The sequence below is a fragment of the Bombina bombina genome, chromosome 1, assembly GCF_027579735.1.
Source record: "Bombina bombina isolate aBomBom1 chromosome 1, aBomBom1.pri, whole genome shotgun sequence".
NCBI classification, from domain to species: Eukaryota; Metazoa; Chordata; class Amphibia; order Anura; family Bombinatoridae; genus Bombina; species Bombina bombina.
The window spans coordinates 1,270,463,076-1,270,482,858 of NC_069499.1; the positions used below are offsets into that span (position 1 = coordinate 1,270,463,076).

Below are 19,783 nucleotides of genomic sequence, written 5' to 3' on the forward strand. Positions count from 1 at the left end.
GGTTTACTTAAAAAGATGTTTGTTCAGCAGGGTTACCTTCTACAACCAATTTCATGCATTGTCCCTGTCGCTACAGCCGCATGTTTCTGGTTCGATGAGCTGGTAAAGGCGGTCGATAGTGATTCTCCTCCTTATGATTAGATTATGGACAGAATCAATGCTCTCAAATTGGCTAATTCTTTCACCCTAGACGCCACTTTGCAATTGGCTAGGTTAGCGGCTAAGAATTCTGGGTTTGCTATTGTGGCGCGCAGAGCGCTTTGGTTGAAATCTTGGTCAGCTGATGCGTCTTCCAAGAACAAGCTACTTAACATTCCTTTCAAGGGGAAAACGCTGTTTGGCCCTGACTTGAAAGAGATTATCTCTGATATCACTGGGGGTAAGGGCCATGCCCTTCCTCAGGATCGGCCTTTCAAGGCCAAAAATAAACCTAATTTTCGTCCCTTTCGTAGAAACGGACCAGCCCAAAGTGCTACGTCCTCTAAGCAAGAGGGTAATACTTCTCAAGCCAAGCAAGCTTGGAGACCAATGCAAGGCTGGAACAAGGGAAAGCAGGCCAAGAAACCTGCCACTGCTACCAAGACAGCATGAAATGTTGGCCCCCGATCCGGGACCGGATCTGGTGGGGGGCAGACTCTCTCTCTTCGCTCAGGCTTGGGCAAGAGATGTTCTGGATCCTTGGACACTAGAAATAGTCTCCCAAGGTTATCTTCTGGAATTCAAGGGGCTTCCCCCAAGGGGGAGGTTCCACAGGTCTCAGTTGTCTTCAGACCACATAAAAAGACAGGCATTCTTACATTGTGTAGAAGACCTGTTAACAATGGGAGTGATTCATCCTGTTCCATTAGGAGAACAAGGGATGGGGTTCTACTCCAATCTGTTCATAGTTCCCAAAAAAGAGGGAACGTTCAGACCAATCTTAGATCTCAAGATCTTAAACAAGTTTCTCAAGGTTCCATCGTTCAAGATGGAAACCATTCGAACAATTCTTCCTTCCATCCAGGAAGGTCAATTCATGACCACGGTGGATTTAAAGGATGCGTATCTACATATTCCTATCCACAAGGAACATCATCGGTTCCTAAGGTTCGCATTCCTGGACAAGCATTACCAGTTCGTGGCGCTTCCTTTCGGATTAGCCACTGCTCCAAGGATTTTCACAAAGGTACTAGGGTCCCTTCTAGCTGTGCTAAGACCAAGGGGCATTGCTGTAGTACCTTACTTGGACGACATTCTGATTCAAGCGTCGTCCCTTCCTCAAGCAAAGGCTCACACGGACATCGTCCTGGCCTTTCTCAGATCTCACGGATGGAAAGTGAACGTGGAAAAGAGTTCTCTATCTCCGTCGACAAGGGTTCCCTTCTTGGGAACAATAATAGACTCCTTAGAAATGAGGATTTTTCTGACAGAGGCCAGAAAAACAAGACTTCTAGACTCTTGTCGGATACTTCATTCCGTTCCTCTTCCTTCCATAGCGCAGTGCATGGAAGTGATAGGTTTGATGGTAGCGGCAATGGACATAGTTCCTTTTGCGCGCATTCATCTAAGACCATTACAACTGTGCATGCTCAGTCAGTGGAATGGGGACTATACAGACTTGTCTCTGAGGATACAAGTAAATCAGAGGACCAGAGACTCACTCCGTTGGTGGCTGTCCCTGGACAACCTGTCACAAGGGATGACCTTCCGCAGACCAGAGTGGGTCATTGTCACGACCGACGCCAGTCTGATGGGCTGGGGCGCGGTCTGGGGATCCCTGAAAGCTCAGGGTCTTTGGTCTCGGGAAGAATCTCTTCTACCGATAAATATTCTGGAACTGAGAGCGATATTCAATGCTCTCAAGGCTTGGCCTCAGCTAGCGAGGGCCAAGTTCATACGGTTTCAATCAGACAACATGACAACTGTTGCGTACATCAACCATCAGGGGGGAACAAGGAGTTCCCTGGCGATGGAAGAAGTGACCAAAATCATTCAATGGGCGGAGTCTCACTCCTGCCACCTGTCTGCAATCCACATCCCAGGAGTGGAAAATTGGGAAGCGGATTTTCTGAGTCGTCAGACATTGCATCCGGGGGAGTGGGAACTCCATCCGGAAATCTTTGTCCAAATCACTCAACTGTGGGGCATTCCAGACATGGATCTGATGGCCTCTCGTCAGAACTTCAAAGTTCCTTGCTACGGGTCCAGATCCAGGGATCCCAAGGCGGCTCTAGTGGATGCACTAGTAGCACCTTGGACCTTCAAACTAGCTTATGTATTCCCGCCGTTTCCTCTCATCCCCAGGCTGGTAGCCAGGATCAATCAGGAGAGGGCGTCGGTGATCTTGATAGCTCCTGCGTGGCCACGCAGGACTTGGTATGCAGATCTGGTGAATATGTCATCGGCTCCACCATGGAAGCTACCTTTGAGACGAGACCTTCTTGTTCAAGGTCCGTTCGAACATCCGAATCTGGTCTCACTCCAGCTGACTGCTTGGAGATTGAACGCTTGATCTTATCGAAGCGAGGGTTCTCAGATTCTGTTATCGATACTCTTGTTCAGGCCAGAAAGCCTGTAACTAGAAAGATTTACCACAAAATTTGGAAAAAATATATCTGTTGGTGTGAATCTAAAGGATTCCCTTGGGACAAGGTTAAGATTCCTAAGATTCTATCCTTCCTTCAAGAAGGATTGGAAAAAGGATTATCTGCAAGTTCCCTGAAGGGACAGATTTCTGCCTTGTCTGTGTTACTTCACAAAAAGCTGGCAGCTGTGCCAGATGTTCAAGCCTTTGTTCAGGCTCTGGTTAGAATCAAGCCTGTTTACAAACCTTTGACTCCTCCTTGGAGTCTCAACTTAGTTCTTTCAGTTCTTCAGGGGGTTCCGTTTGAACCCTTACATTCCGTTGATATTAAGTTATTATCTTGGAAAGTTTTGTTTTTGGTTGCAATTTCTTCTGCTAGAAGAGTTTCAGAATTATCTGCTCTGCAGTGTTCTCCTCCTTATCTGGTGTTCCATGCAGATAAGGTGGTTTTACGTACTAAACCTGGTTTTCTTCCAAAAATTGTTTCTAACAAAAACATTAACCAGGAGATTATCGTACCTTCTCTGTGCCCGAAACCAGTTTCAAAGAAGGAACGTTTGTTGCACAATTTGGATGTTGTTCGCGCTCTAAAATTCTATTTAGACGCTACAAAGGATTTTAGACAAACATCTTCCTTGTTTGTTGTTTATTCCGGTAAAAGGAGAGGTCAAAAAGCAACTTCTACCTCTCTCTCTTTTTGGATTAAAAGCATCATCAGATTGGCTTACGAGACTGCCGGACGGCAGCCTCCCGAAAGAATCACAGCTCATTCCACTAGGGCTGTGGCTTCCACATGGGCCTTCAAGAACGAGGCTTCTGTTGATCAGATATGTAGGGCAGCGACTTGGTCTTCACTGCACACTTTTACCAAATTTTACAAGTTTGATACTTTTGCTTCTTCTGAGGCTATTTTTGGGAGAAAGGTTTTGCAAGCCGTGGTGCCTTCCATCTAGGTGACCTGATTTGCTCCCTCCCATCATCCGTGTCCTAAAGCTTTGGTATTGGTTCCCACAAGTAAGGATGACGCCGTGGACCGGACACACCTATGTTGAAGAAAACAGAATTTATGTTTACCTGATAAATTACTTTCTCCAACGGTGTGTCCGGTCCACGGCCCGCCCTGGTTTTTTAATCAGGTCTGATAATTTATTTTCTTTAACTACAGTCACCACGGTATCATATGGTTTCTCCTATGCAAATATTCCTCCTTAACGTCGGTCGAATGACTGGGGTAGGCGGAGCCTAGGAGGGATCATGTGACCAGCTTTGCTGGGCTCTTTGCCATTTCCTGTTGGGGAAGAGAATATCCCACAAGTAAGGATGACGCCGTGGACCGGACACACCGTTGGAGAAAGTAATTTATCAGGTAAACATAAATTCTGTTTTTGATGCGGGTTCAATTGCTCCCTGACAATTGTTATAGACGTCATTTATTATTATTTATTACAAGCATATTTATATAGACACCTTATTCTCTTTTCAAAGCGTATCCATTGCCAATCAACCTTAGTTGTACAGGGTGATCTTGCATGTGCAGAGGGAATAGTTTGGGGGCCCCTCAGTTTTCTCCATAGAATGTGTTACCTACCTTATCTTTGACTCCTCCATCTTCATTTAATGAATCATTTATACAACTAAATATAGAGTCATATACTCTAAACAGCCTTTTTTTAGTCTTTTGCTTTATTACATCTCCCATGTATTGCTTGAGCGTATGAAGTTTTGAAGCTATCTTTTCTACATATCTTATTTACCAGTCCACAATTTACCGGGGTCTTCTAAATCACCTGTTCAATATCTGCATGTTTTTTCTCTCTCTAGTGAAATGTGTGTTTAAGAATTGCATTTATATCGTTTTTACTTGTTCAGAGAGCTGTTAATTTGGTCACATTACTATATTAGATTTCTCATTTTTGGGATATGATTTATATTTTCTTTAAATTACATTTTATATGTAAAATTTCCAGTCTGGTAAGCTTTCCTAATTGTCTGTTGGAAATTGTCCTAGAGCAACCTAGAATAATATTAAGTAGTGTATAGAAAAGAGAAAAAAAAACAGTTTCTCTTTAGTTTGGTATTTAAATTAGAAAGTGTGTTCTATCCCCTACCCAAAAAGATAGTTTGAAGCTCATTAATAGATTATTTATTAAAGGGACACTGAACCCAAATTTTTTCTTTTGTGATTCAGATAGAGCATGCAATTTTAAGTAACTTTCTAATTTACTCCTTTTAGAAAAATTTCTTTGTTCTCTTGCTATCTTTATTTGAAAAAGAAGGCATCTAAGCTTTTTGTTTGGTTCAGTTCTCTGGACAGCACTTTTTTATTGGTGGATGAATTTATCCACAAATCAGCAAGAACAACCTAGGTTGTTCACCAAAAATGAGCCGACATCTAAACTTAAATTATTGCATTTCAAATAAAGATACTAAGAGAATGAAGAAAATTTGATAATATAAGTAAATTAGAAAGTTGCTTAAAATGTCATGCTCTATCTGAATCACGAAAGAAAAAATTTGGTTTCAGTGTCCCTTTAATATATTTGAAATAATTCAAATTTAGGTTTGCCACACTGAGGTCTTTCAGCTGTATTTCATTTCAGATATGTTTATAAAGATTGTATCTAATTCTGTGTCTATATGCAGCATTATATGTGACTTGATATTGGTTGTAAAGTGAAACTGCTTCTCAAATGGCAATTTAAACATACTTAAAGGGACAGTAAAGACCAGAATTTTTGTTGTTTAAAAAGGTAGATAATACCTTTATAACCCATTCCCAAATTTTGCATAACCAACACAGTTATAATAATATACTTTTTACCTCTGTGATTACCTTGTAGCTATGCCTCTGCAAACTGCCCCCTTATTTCAGTTCTTTTGACAGACTTGAATTTTTAGCCAATTAGTGCTGACTCCTAGGAGCTTCACGTGCCTGAGCTCAATGTTATCTATATGAAACACATGAACGAATGCCCTCTAGTGGTGAAAAACTGTCAAAAAGCTTTCAGATTAGAGGCAGTCTTCAAGGTCTAAGAAATTAGCTCATGAACCTCCTAGATTTAGCTTTGAACTAAGAATACCAAGAGAACAAAGCAAAACTGGTAATAAAAGTAAATTGGAAAGTTGTTTAAAATGACATTCCCTATTTAAATCATGAAAGTTTTTTTGTTACTTTACTGTCCCTTTAAAGGAACAGTCAAGTTAAAGGGACAGTCAACACCAGAATTTTTTTATGTTTTAAAAGATAGATAATCCCTTAATTACCAATTCCCCAGTTTTGCATAACCAACACAGTTATAATTATACACGTTTTACCTCTGTAATTACCTTGTATCTAAGCCTCAGCAGATTGCCCCCTCATTTCAGTGCTTTTGACAGACTTGCATTTTAGCCAATCAGAGCTGTCTCTATGATAAAGTCACGTGCAAGGGCTCAACGTTATCTATATGAAACACGTGAACTAATGCCCTCTAGTGGTGAAAAACTATCAAAATGCATTTAGATTAGAGGCGGCCTTCAATTAGCATATGAACCTCCTAGGTTTAGCTTTCAACTAAGAATACCAAGAGAACAAAGCAAAATTGGTGATAAAAGTAAATTGGAAAGTTGTTTAAAATTACATTCCCCATTTGAAACATGAAAGTTTTTTTTGGACTTGACTGTCCCTTTAAAATTAAACTGTCATGATTAAGAGGGGGCATGCAATTTTAAACAACTTTCCAATTTACTTTTATCATTAAATTTGCTTTGTTCTCTTGGTATTCTTTCTTGAAACCTAAACCTAGATAGGCTCAAACTTGATTTCAGTTTTTGACAGTTAGACACTGCTAGTTCATGTCTTCCATTTAGATAACGTTGTGCTCACTCATGTGGAGTTATGCTAGTCTGTCAAAAGAACTGAGATTAGGGGACAGTCTGCAGGTAATCACAGAGGGAAAAAATATGTTAATATAATAATTATGTGTTGATTATGCAAAACTGGGGAATGGGTAATAAAGAGATTATCTATCTTTTTAAACAATAAATATTTTCAAGTAGACTGTCCCTTTTAAGATGTCCAGTTTTATACTGTTAGTAATGAACCATAACTATATAAAACAATCAGTTTGGAAAGTCATTTTGTAGATGTTTGTATAAAGGTGAAGACAAGAAGACTATCGGCTAGATTATGAGTTTGGCGTTATGAGTGAAAAAGCATTGTTTTGCTTCATAACGCTGCTTTTTCCCTAACGCCGGTATTACAAGTCTTGTAGGTATAGGTGTACCGCACACCTTTTTGGCCGTCACGCAATGTCAGTACCGCACTTTTAAAAAAGTCCTTTTTCAATGGAACTTCCATAACGCCGGTATTATGAGTTTGCCTGGGAGGCAAAAAAGTGAGCGGTACATTCTGTAACCACAAGATCCATACCGCCATCTAAAGTCAGCAGTTATGAGTTTTACTTTACAAAGATGTAGCATATAACTCATAACTAAAGTGTTAAAAAGTACACTAACACGCATAAACTACCTATTAACCCCTAAACCGAGGCCCTCCCGCATCACGAACACTATAATAAATTTATTAACCACTAATCTGCCACTCCCAACATCGCAGACATCGCCACCACTAAAAAAATATTAACCCCTATTCCGCTGCTCCCCGACATCGTCTCCTAAACCCCTATACCGCCACCCTCCCGCATCGCAAACACTATTTAAAGATTATTCACCCCTAATCTGCCGTCCGCCCACACCACCGCTATAATAAACCTATTAACCACTAAACCGCAAGCCTCCCACAACGAAATATACTAAAATAAATTATTAACCCCTAAACCTCTGAGCTCCCACATCGCTAACTCTACATAAATATATTAACCCCTAATCCTAACGTAACCCTAACACCCCCTAACTTAAATATAATTAAAATAAATCTAAATAAACCTTACAATTATTAACTAAATAATACCTATTTAAAACTAAATACAAACTTACCTGTAAAAAAAATCTAAGCATGCTACAAAATAACTAATAGTTAAATTGTAGCAATCTTAGGTTTTATTTTTATTTAACAGGTAATTTTGTATTTATTTTAATTAGGTCGACTAGTTAGTAAAATGTTATTAACTATTTAATAACTACATAGTTAAAATAAAACATAACCTGCCTTTCACTAAAAACTAACATTACAATAAAACAAATTAAATTATTAAAATACAATTTTCTAACTTACAAAAAAAATAAACACTAAATTACAAAAAATAAAAAACGAAATGATCAAAAATAAAAATTAATTACTCCTAATCTAATAGCCTTATCAAAATAAAAAAGCCCCCCCCCAATAAAAAAAACCCTAGCCTACACTAAACTGCCAATGGTCCTTAAAAGGGCCTTTTGTGGGGCATTGCCCAAAATAAATCAGCTCTTTTACCTGTAAAAAAAAAATACAAACACCCCCAACAGTAAAACCCCCCAAATAAAAACCTATCTAAATGAACCTAAGCTAACCATTGCCCTGAAAAGGGCATTTGGATGGGCATTGCCCTTAAAAAATGGCTTGTGGACCCAGGACATACTTGAAAATGAGAGAAATCTCAATGTATCCTTCCTGGTAAAATATTTTATAAATAAATAAATAAAATAAATAAATAAAAGGGCATTTAGCTCTTTTACATTGCCCAAACCCTAAGCTAAAAAAAACCCACCCAAAAAAAACCTAACACTAACCCCCTATGGTCCACTTACAGTTATCGAAGTCCGGACATCCATCCTCCTCCAGCCGGCGAAGTCCTCATCGATCTTCATCCGTCCGGCGAAGTCCTCATCCAAGCGAGAAGAAGTCTTCATCCAGACGGCATCTTCTATCTTTATCCATCCGGCGCGGAGCGGGTCCATCTTCAAGACATCCAACGTGGAGCATTCTCTTCTTACGGTTGTCGCTGGAAAATGAAGGTTCCCTTTAAGTGACGTCATCCAAGATGGCGTATCTTACATTCCTATTGGCTGAAAGATTTCTATTAGCCAATAGGAATTAAAGGGCAAAAAATCCTATTGGCTGTTGCAATCAGCCAATAGGATTGAGCTTTCATTCTATTGGCTGTTACAATCAGCCAATAGGATGAAAGCTCAATCCTATTGGCTGATTTCAACAGCAAATAGGATTTTTTTCCCCTTTAATTCCTATTGGCTGATAGAAATCTTTCAGCCAATAGGAATGTAAGGGACGCCATCTTGGATGACGTCACTTAAAGGCAACCTTCATTTTCCAGCGACGACCGTAAGAAGAGGATGCTCCATGCCGGATGTCTTAAAGATGGACCCGCTCCGCGCCGGATGGATGAAGCTAGAAAATGCCGTCTGTATGAAGACTTCTTTCCGCTTGGATGAGGACTTCGCCGGGTGGATGAAAATCGAAGAGGCCTCCTGGATGAAGACTTCTTTCCGCTTGGATGAGGACTTTGCTGGATGGAGAAGGGTGGATGTCCGGACTTCGATAACTGTAAGTGGATCGTCGGGGGTTAGTGTTAGGTTTTTTTTTTTTTTTGTTTTGGTTTTTTTTTTAGCTTAGGGTTTGGGAAATGTAAAAGAGCTAAATGCCCTTTTAAAGGCAATACACATCCAAATGCCCTTTTCAGGGCAATGGTTAGCTTAGGTTTTTTTAGATAGGTTTTTATTTGGGGGAGTTGTTTGGTTGGGTGGTGGGTTTTACTGTTGGGGGGTGTTTGAATTTTTTTTTACAGGTAAAAGAGCTGATTTCTTTGGGGCAATGCCCCACAAAAGGCCCTTTTAAGGGCCATTGGCAGTTTATTGTAGGCTAGGTTTTTTTTTTATTTTAGGGGGCTTTTTTATTTTGATAGGGCTATTAGATTAGGAGTAATTCGTTTTTATTTTTGATAATTTCGTTTTTTTATTTTTTGTAATTTAGTGTTTATTTTTTTTGTAAGTTAGAAAATTGTAATTGATTAATTTAATTTATTTTATTTTATTGTAATGTTAGTTTTTAGTGTAAGGCAGGTTAGGTTTTATTTTTACAGGTAAGTTTGTATTTATTTTAATTAGGTAGCTAGTAAATAGTTGATAACTATTTACTAACTAGTCTACCTAGTTAAAATAAATACAAACTTACCTGTGAAATAAAAATAAAACCTAAGATAGCTACAATATAACTATTAGTTAAATTGTAGCTAGCTTAGGTTTTATTTTACAGGTAAGTATGTATTTAGTTTTAAATAGGAATTATTTAAGTAATAATTGTAAGGTTTATTTAGCTTTATTTTAATTATATTTAAGTTAGGGGGTGTTAGGGTTAGACTTAGGCTTAGGGTTTAGGGGTTAATATATTTATTTAGTGTTAGTGATATTGGAGTCCAGAGGTTTAGGGGTTAATAATGTTAGTATAGTGGTAGCGACATTGGGGACGGCAGATTAGGGGTTAATTAGTGTAATGTAGGTGGCGGCGATCTTAAGGGCGGCAGATTAGGGGTTAATAACATTATGTAGGTGGCGGCGATATTGGGAGCAGCAGATTAGGGGTTAATAACATTATGTAGGTGGCGGCGATGTCGGGGGCGGCAGATTAGGGTTGTCATCAATGGAGCTGCGTTACGGAGCTTTTGTTTCCGCGATCGCAGGTGTCAGGCTTCTTTTTTGCCGGCACTCCCCATTGATGTCTATGGAGAAATCATGCACGGGCACGTCAAAGCAGCGCTTGTATTTCGGTGCAGTATGGAGCTCAACGCAACCATATCGCCCGCACAAGCCTGCTTTTTGTAAACCTGTAATAGCAGCGCTATAGGGAGGTGAAATAACGCAGCTTTTGTGGCGGTCGTTAATTTCCCTATAGCGCTGAAGATTCGTAATCTAGCTGTATGTTCTTTCCTTCAGACTAAAATATCATAACACTGGAATTTGAGAAGAAAATAAGTACAGATGTGAATCTATATCTTTATTATAAGCAACTTAAGATGTCCAGTTTTACACTGTTGGTAATGAAGCCAAGTTATATAAAACAATCAGTTTGAAAAATCGTTTTGTAGATGTTTGTGTGAACGTTTAGAAAAAATATTGTGCTCTTACCTAAGAAAGTAAGTACAGATGTCAATCTATATCTTCAGTATAAACAGCTTCATTATCCTTAAAGGGACATTAAACACAAAATATTTATTTCATGATTCAGATAGAGAATGCAATTTTAAACAACATTGAAATTTACTTTTAACTATTATCTAGTTTGCTTTATTCTTTAGATATCTGTTGTTGAAGAAATAGCAATGCACATTAGTGAGCCAATCACACAGCCTATCTAGATATGATTTTCAGCAAAGGATATCAAGAGAATGAAGCAAGTTAGATATTAGAAGTAAATTATAAAGTTGTTTAAAATTGCATGTTTTTGCTAAATCATGAAAAAAAGAAATTTGGTTTCATGTCCCATTAATGTCCGTTTAAGGAACTCTAATGTCTAAATTGAACTTTGATTATTCAGATAGAGCACACAATTTTAAACAACTTTCAAATTCACATCCATTATCTAAATATGCATAATCTTTTTTAAATACACATTGTATGCGGCATCAGCTCCTACTGAACATATTCACAGAATATATTTATATACATTTTGTGATTGGTTGATGGTTTGTCACATGATACAGTGGGAAGGAAAATTAAACTTAGAAATTTTTCAGAAAAAAAAAATCTACTACACATGTGAAATTCAATCTAAATGCTTTTGCATTGTCTTTTTATTGTGCTTTTATTATTATTTTTTAATCTACTGTTTTAGTCATCCTTTAGAATTATGAAAATTGCCTCATATATAATGTATCTATAAGTTTCCATTTTCAAATAAAAACGTGATTCACAATGTTACAATGAAATAACATATTAAAACAATGCTAAAATGAAACCTTAAAGGAACAGTAGACACTTTGGGGTCAATTTATCAAGCTCCGTACGTTTTCGGCGAGTCTGGAAACAGAAGTTATGAAGCAGCGGTCTAAAGACCGCTGTTCCATAACCTGTCCGTCTGCTCTGAGGCGGTGGAAAAAAATCAACCCAATTGAATACGATTGTGTTGATTGACACCCCCTGCTAGCAGCCGATTTGGCTGCGAATATGCAGGGTGCGGCACAAGAACTGCTGGTGCATTGATAAATGCTGACCCCTGTACATCGTATCATGTCCGCTCGCACATTAAAAAAATTGACCCCATTGAGATTTGTATATAAAATATTTAGTTATGTGTAATGAAATACCTTTGCAATATACTTTCATTATTTACTTTACCTCCTTTTCGCATAATTTAGCTCTATTTTCTTATTCTCATACCTTACAGCTAACTCTGCTTATATATCTGTCACTAATTGGCTTTAGCTGATAGCAACTTCAAAAAATACACTTTATACTAACATAATAAAAGTGGTTAGCCTTGTTGTCTGCAGAATGAAGGTCAGATTGGCTCATTCAAAGAAATCAAGTTGTGGGTGGAGTTTGGTTGTTGAAAAAACAAAATTTAAATTTGGCTTATATGCTAGCCTATAGCAAGACACCAGAAAGCTCTTTACTATCCCTTTAGGTGCATAAAGATATTGCAAAGGTTTTTTTTTATTAAGAAGTATTAAGGTGTCTGTTTTTGGCTGTAAATGTAATATTGTAGTTTTTGTTGTTGTTTTTTTAATAAATGTTTAAGTATAGTTTCTGTATGTAAATATAGCTCTATAGTTTTCTTGTACCTTGTCAAACAATACAGAGATTCTTGAGTACTGGCGAATGGGGGCCTCATATGCTTCTCAACTGTTTTCCTGGAGCTAGAAAGATTTTGCCAATCTAATCTCCAAAAAACACCTTTGCTTCACTTTACAAAACATCTGCACTCCCTATGACTATCCTCCCCTATTTTAGCCTCTCATTTAAAGACATAATACATTATAACACTTATGTTGTGGAACTATTATAAAAAGTACTCTGCAACATTTTGAGGATTTCAGGATCATATCTGGTAAAAGATACTTTACCTATCTGAAGAGCTTTTAACAAACCTGTAGAATCCAGTTGGGGACCTTGGGAAACAAGAAGCTTATTCAGATATCTGGGAGCTCTAATCATACTGAGCACATGTTAAAAGAGTTCATGAAGAAATGAAACCGTTTTAAAGCCGAAAAAAAGAACTTGTTGGCAGGACGACTGGTTGGTTGGCTGGACATTTATCTTGATCTGTATTTATTTTGGTTTTTAGAGATGTTGCCTAAATTTCAGTTATCATGGTTTATCGAGTGTGCAAATGTGAAATAGAGACAGCCTGTTTCTTATAATACTAATTTAGGATCATTTCAGACTTAGTTTATGATTTCATCTCTGGAAACTGAAGATAATTGTAGCCCATTAAAGGATTGTATAAAAAGAAGATGTGGTGTGCAAAACAAAACCTTTCATCCATTATCCATGCTCAAAATGAATTGTAAATAGCTGAAATTTACAGAGCTAATCTTGAAATGTTACAGGCCATAAAATATTTATATTTTTCTTGTGATCCTTACTACAGCTGCTTAAGCTCTTTCTATTAATTTACTGTCCCAGTGGGATGTAGGAAATGGTTCCACCTTGCCTTTAAATGAAAGAGACTTGGAGGTTTTGAGTCTTAAAATCCACTAAAACATGCTAGTTTTTCCAGACTGTTATATAATTATTGTCCATAGACAATGTTGTGTAATATAATAAGCTCTTCATGGTTGTGTGCATCCGTCTGTGCATTAGCACGCTATTTAGTTATTCCATTTTACTATATCCTTTTCTCTGTACAAGAAATAGGCTCAAATTGGTACTACATTCTTTAATTCTCTGTTATCTGCTTTGAAATAGGGAACCTTGATTTCCTATCGTGAACAGAGCTTGATCAAGTTGTAACTGGGTTTCAATAGTAATTTTGCATCAGCGTTAACACCAATAATGGTTTATTTCACACAGGAAGCAGGATATAGTGTTCCACTGCACTTCTTTTAGCAAGACACCCTGCATTAGGCCCTTACAAGGAACCTCAGCCTTTTTAAATAATTTCATTTTACAAAGCATCCTGTGCCTTTTCTGGATAGAGAAATTGCAGACAGACACTGCATCATTTTCTTCTACCAAGATTTTTCGGACAAAAGAATGTTATGGTGTTTTCATAACCAAAGCAAAATATGTCTGCTTTGAAACTGCATTTGTACATATTTGTTTGGTGATCAAATTTGGTACTAAACAGAAGCATATAAAAAGGTAATAACATACTTGTGTTACTTTATTTTGTTTCTGCTATTTTGTCAATTCACAAGTCTCTTCTCCAAAAGTGTTCAGTTCACTTTAATTAACATTAATCTGCTTGGTGCTGTTCTTTACAAATGACCACCATACATCAGCCTTTGCATGGTGTAATAATATAGGGAACACAAGAGCTATCTACTGCAAGTCATGGTAACTCAGCCTTTTTCATAAAACATTGCATTAAAAAATAATAATTTTTAAACTTTCCTGTGTAGCTATTTATTTATTTTTAAATTAGAATAATTGTGATCTTTCCTGTTTAACCCCATAATCTTCAAAACTCCCACCGTTGGTACTTTCCCATTTTGTGATTCCTATCCAATTATCCTACTTACTTATACCTTTGTTATCAATGTTTAACAGTAGATCATATTAATGTATATAAAACCTGCTTCTCATTTACAGTTTTCAAACTATAAGTACGTAACTAATCCAAAATCTTAGTCTAGTATTAACAGCATTTCAAAATAAATGCCTTTTCGTCATCTAGATTAAAGGCAGATGTTCCTATATTATGGGACCGTTGCTATAGCATTTATGTTTTTTAATTTTATTTATTTATTTTTTAATTCACATAACCACATTCAAATTGTGCCTTTTAATTGTTTTAAATTCATGGGACATAATTTTAACTGATATTGTCAAGTGGATTTCCAAGAAAAGCACTGAAAATTAGAAGTGCCAGTATTTAAGTCATATCTGAATGAACACATATCAAACAAATTTCCTGAAAAAAGATTAACTTAAATATAATTCCAGTTTTAATCATGCCCACATCTATTGCAGAATATTTGTCTTTTTTATTTGCACAGGGTTAGTTTTCTCCATGTATTTATTATGGCACCCTGAGACTGAGGTTGTAGCCAACATCACATTTTTACATGAAAATCTTTTAAGCATTTAATAACTCACAATTCTGATTTAGGAGAACACAAACCAGTGCCAGAAATGATGCTGTTAGAGTCCATACTTGTTACCACTCTTCATGATAATGTTGTCCTACTGAGATTTAAAAGATTATAGTTGCAAATGATAACTTTCAGATGTGGTCATATAGCTACCAAGGTGGGGATAAAAATCCTTTTTAATTGCCTTAAAGTGATAGGCGATTTTAGTAAGCAGTACGTCTAAGGGTTAAGTTTTGTTATAGGGACTCAATTTTGTTTCCTTAGATGCAAATTGTAAAATTTGATAAAACTTGTGTGCTTATTATTCGTGCGTTTTCCCCGTTTTATTATATACAGGGGAATTGGGATGGGTAGAAACGAAAATATTGTGCTGTTTTGGATAATTACTTAGAACAGCATTTATCAACTAGGGTGTCTGGACAGGAACCATAATGTTTTTAGATTGGCTTCTCCCCTTTTCTATATGTTAGATTGATATGGTATAAAAGAGATCTAGTACTATTTTATAATTAATATAAACCTGAATTTGTCTCTTTGGTTATTCAGGTCACCTTTTCCACAAGTTTGCAATCACAGAATCTGACTGGTATAGAATCAAACAGAGCATTGATTCAAAATGTCGGACTGCATGGCGTAGAAAGCAGAGAGGGCAGAGTCTGGCTGTTAAAAGCTTCTCACGAAGAACTCCATCATCGTCCTCTTTCAGTGGTTCAGGTAATGACTTCTTTATTATGGGGAGAAAAAGAAACTAACCCTGAACTGTTTAATTATGTACTGTGTTTAGAAGGGTAATATATCTTCCATGAAATGCTTAATTAAGCATAGAAACAAAACAATGTTGTTTTCCTCTCAGAATAGAAACTGGAATGCATTCTACTGTACGTATACATTCATACCTGGATGAGTTAAGAAGCTTATTTACACGTGGCCTCTGATTGGGTACAGCAATAAAGATCAGGTGGAAATTTTAAACGCTTTTTGTACGGGGCATACCCATGCTTTCCCCTGCTTCTGCAAAAGCCTGAACCCTTTGCTTATGAGAGGACAGTTTTAGGGTTTTAATACACATTTACTCCGGATACAGATCATCTGAAATGCAGCGTTTAATTGATTATGCACTCTATTCAAAAACAAAAACAAAAAAAACTTTAAATGTTCTTTTAAACAAGTCTGATCTTTTATTGCACCAGTTAAAGTTTTTATTCTGTAAACTGTATGCCACTATTATTTTAGTGTTGTATATATTTACATAAAAGACAGGTAGACTTCTGTTCATTTGTCTTTTGTGCCTTTTATAAAACCAGCTTCACTTGTCTGTTGTACAAGATGAATGATAGTTTTATATGCAACTGAGTAACTTTTCACAAGGTGCAGAAGCAGGTTTTGTACAAGAGGGTAGGTACGGATTTGCTACAGAGAAATGAAATATTGGCTGTTGAATTGTTTGTATGGGGCATTCCTGGCTCCTGCATGTGTTTTAAAAGCAGTATTGTGGAAGAACTGTTCAACTTATATTAAAAGCAGCATTTTGGAAAGTGGCCCGGATAAAAGGGAAGCAGAATTTATTCCCCTGCATTGGGCTTTTGGCCGCTTGTTAAGAGTAACCACTCTACGGGACAGGCCAAAATGTGATTTTAATGGAAACATTCAAAACTTCAAATGTGACTCTATTCCAATAGCCTCAAATGAAAATAAAATATATTTAATGTTATAATTATAACCATCTTCTCTTTCATATATGTATCCTAAACAAGGAAATGTAATCTTAATTTACTTTAATCAAAGTAATGCACCATTCCTGCTTAGTAATATGAAGTGGAGATAGGATCATTGTATGTTCTGTTATATAAATTCAGACATTGTTTCAGGAGCTTGAGTTGTTTTTTTTCCTAAGGGCCTTTAGATTTGAGAAAGCCAGCCTGTGTCACATTTCCCTGAAGAAAATGTGCTCTAAATACTTGAAAAAACGTTCAACTGGCAAGGCTACCACATTGCTTGTTTCAGGAAGGCTGATACCACTAAACTAGATCTAATTTTGAACTCAAAGCAGTTTGGCTTTAAAATTGTCATTTCTCACAGCAAACGTTTAATTTTCCAGAAACACTGCACAAATTCATTCTCAAATAAAGCTTACTGGAAAGGTTGATATATCATCCCCATTTTTCTCTTTTGGGAGGCTGGGTTATTTTAGTATTAACTTTTCCCTAATGGGGCTCTGTAGAAGTGAGACATACTGGCTCAAATCCTTAGCAAGTTCAGCCTAAAAATAAAGATAAGTGATTTTGACATGTCATTCTTCCATTAACGTTTCAGTGGAGCAAACAAAGTATGATAGTAATAGGTCATAGCAAGGCTATTCATGCCTTGCCATCAGTATAATGGATTACCGAACATATTAATCATTTGCATAGTTTTATTACCAGGTGCAATATAACTGTCAGTTGGACATGTGTCACAATGCAAGCTATAAGACAACAATACCAGGGGATTCGTTATCATAAAAAGCAACCTCTCTTGCCATTTTTACAACTTGCCCTCGTGTTAAAATGTGCTCTGCTAAATTTAGCATTTGACAGGGCCACATGATTGAAAAGGGTATTTTTGTGTGAGGTGACTCAGGCACTTAATGTATAAAATATGGACAGTCATATATTAGGCAGTGGGTGGTATAGTGATCTAAGGTGATGTAAACCTTAAACAGAAAGGGCCAGATTACAAGTGGAGCACTATTTAATGCTCCTGCTTGAACGTTAACTGCACTAGAAGTAAGCTTTTTGTGCGTGTTGCGTTGTGCTCATATTATCAGTTGAGGCACGATAACCTATTCCCCATAGAAGTCAATGGAGTAAAAAAGTGAAAACAAAATAACACCCTACTCTCGGTCAAACCTGATCCCATATTCTCAAGTGTGCTAACCCGACAATAGGGACACATGTAGCAGAGATAGCCTTGACTAGTCAGCAGGGTGCTTTTCAAGTGCTGAGAATTAGAAACTGCTTAATTTTCATAAAAGGGGGGAAAATAAATAATGAACATATATTGTAAAGTTTTTTTCATTATGCATAACTAAACATTTTTTTCTTATAGTATTTACTCTCCCTTTAAAGGGACAGAAAAGACAAAATTAAACAGAATTAATAGTTCCAGTTTACTTCTATTATCAATATTGCATGCACATAAATGTAGCCATCTGGCAACAGTGTTTGCGATAATGTGTATAGAAATGGTTTACATAATTGCAGGTGTTCTAAATATCTATATCTAAATATCTAGACGCATAAGAATGCAGGACCCACGTCACTTCTGGTGACATGACATCAGCTGTTGGAGGTGTGCGGCACGACCTCGCACAATCAGCTGTTCCAGGTGAATCAAAGGGTCAAGGTTTTCTATAGGCATTTGCCTGACACTAACCGTGTATGCACACGCGGCCAGACTCTTCAAGATCAGCTGAATAAGCTGCATCAGAGGGTCCAGGATTTCTACAGGCGAGTTGCCTTCAGTGCACATGCGCGCGCTGATGTGCAGTGAAAGAAACTAATTATCAACAGTTACAGTATAGGGCAGATTCCATTAAAAACTTAATGTACAGTGTCATGTGGCCCCACAAAATGTAACAGTTGTGACTACATAGTGATCAGATCTAAGGTTTATGGAATGAACCATTTACAGATTGAAATAAATTTATGTATTTGCAAAATTATTTCTTGGAATAACAGTTTTTCTTCTGCCAACTCCAACACTCCCATTTAATATATAGGTTTTCTCAATTTTTGTACATATCTTCCCTAGGTTTCTGTTTAGTGAAATCATTTTGCAAATACATAAATTTATTTCAATCTCATTCCATAAACCTTAGGTCTGATCACTCTATGTAGACATAACCATTACATTTCGTGGGACCACATGACACTGTACATGAAGTTTTTTTTTTTAATGGAATCCGACCTATACTGTAACTGTTGATAATTTGGGCTTCACATATTTTTTAATATTTTTTAAATTGTAAGTTTGTTTGTTTCATTGCGCGTGTATGAACACTGAAGGCAACTCACCTGTAGAAATCCTGCGTGCGCATGCATGGTGAGTGTTGGGTGCGCATGCGCAATGAAGGCAAATGCCTATAGAAAACTTTGACCCTTTGATTCAACTGGAACAGCTGATTGTGCGAGGTCAGGCCGCAATGTGTTCTGAACGCCTCCAACAGCTGATGCCGCGTCACCGTAAGTGACACGGGTCCTTTATTCTTTTTTTCCTTTTTCTTGGTCCATTAGATCTTGATTGAGATATTAGATATTGATTGAGCTGTTGTCAATACATTCCAATGTTTTTTAATTTGATTTCCTTATTTTGTATACTATAATCCAAAACTATAGGTTTTACTTTATTCTTTTGTTTTTTTATTCTCTTTATTAACACATCCATCAAAGTAATTATACATAAGAGAGATCAGTCAAATGATATTTTGAATTTTAGTAAGTCCACATAAAGCCCTTGTAAAAGGCCATGAGAATGAAGTTCCATATCTGGGGTCTCTCATAAAGATCCCATAAGGCCACAGATGAGCAATTTGAAGATGGTCTTGTCTCCTTTTTATATAATATACACTTTGTAACACAATAAACATTAACCAAACAAATAAAACATTATTAACAAATCAATCAAATCAAACTCTGTTAAGCTTCAAAAAATTCTGGACATATATATTTTTTTGTGCATGAAAGGGAAGTTATGTTGGGTCCCATTAGCCTGAAACCCGTGCAAAGGAGGAGCGGCTAGGAGGAGTGGCTCACGAAGTTCCCAATGTAGGTTTGATCGCCCCGACACTACCCCCGTGTCAGTCACCCTGTGTGAAGTGATATCAATTCTATTATGATATTTTTTATCCTCTAAGTTTTTCTCTATAGAGGGATTCTCCATACCATCTGCAAGTGCAGGCCAGTCACCCCTCAGTGCAGACATCAGAACCAACTCATGGTTAAGAAAGGGTTGCAGAATATGTCTCTGCACCGATGAGGGCAGAGTTATCAGC

The 19,783-nt window shown here is 37.2% G+C and overlaps 1 protein-coding gene across 1 annotated transcript in view; it reads left to right on the plus strand.

The window, feature by feature from the left end:
- The window catches only part of BANP (BTG3 associated nuclear protein), a 1,088,809-nt gene that overhangs the window by 662,216 nt on the left and 406,810 nt on the right, over positions 1-19,783 (plus strand). The window contains exon 8 of the mRNA XM_053701244.1: positions 15,298-15,465. Coding sequence (XP_053557219.1) covers positions 15,298-15,465 — 168 coding nt within the window. The remainder of the gene's footprint in view (positions 1-15,297; positions 15,466-19,783) is intronic.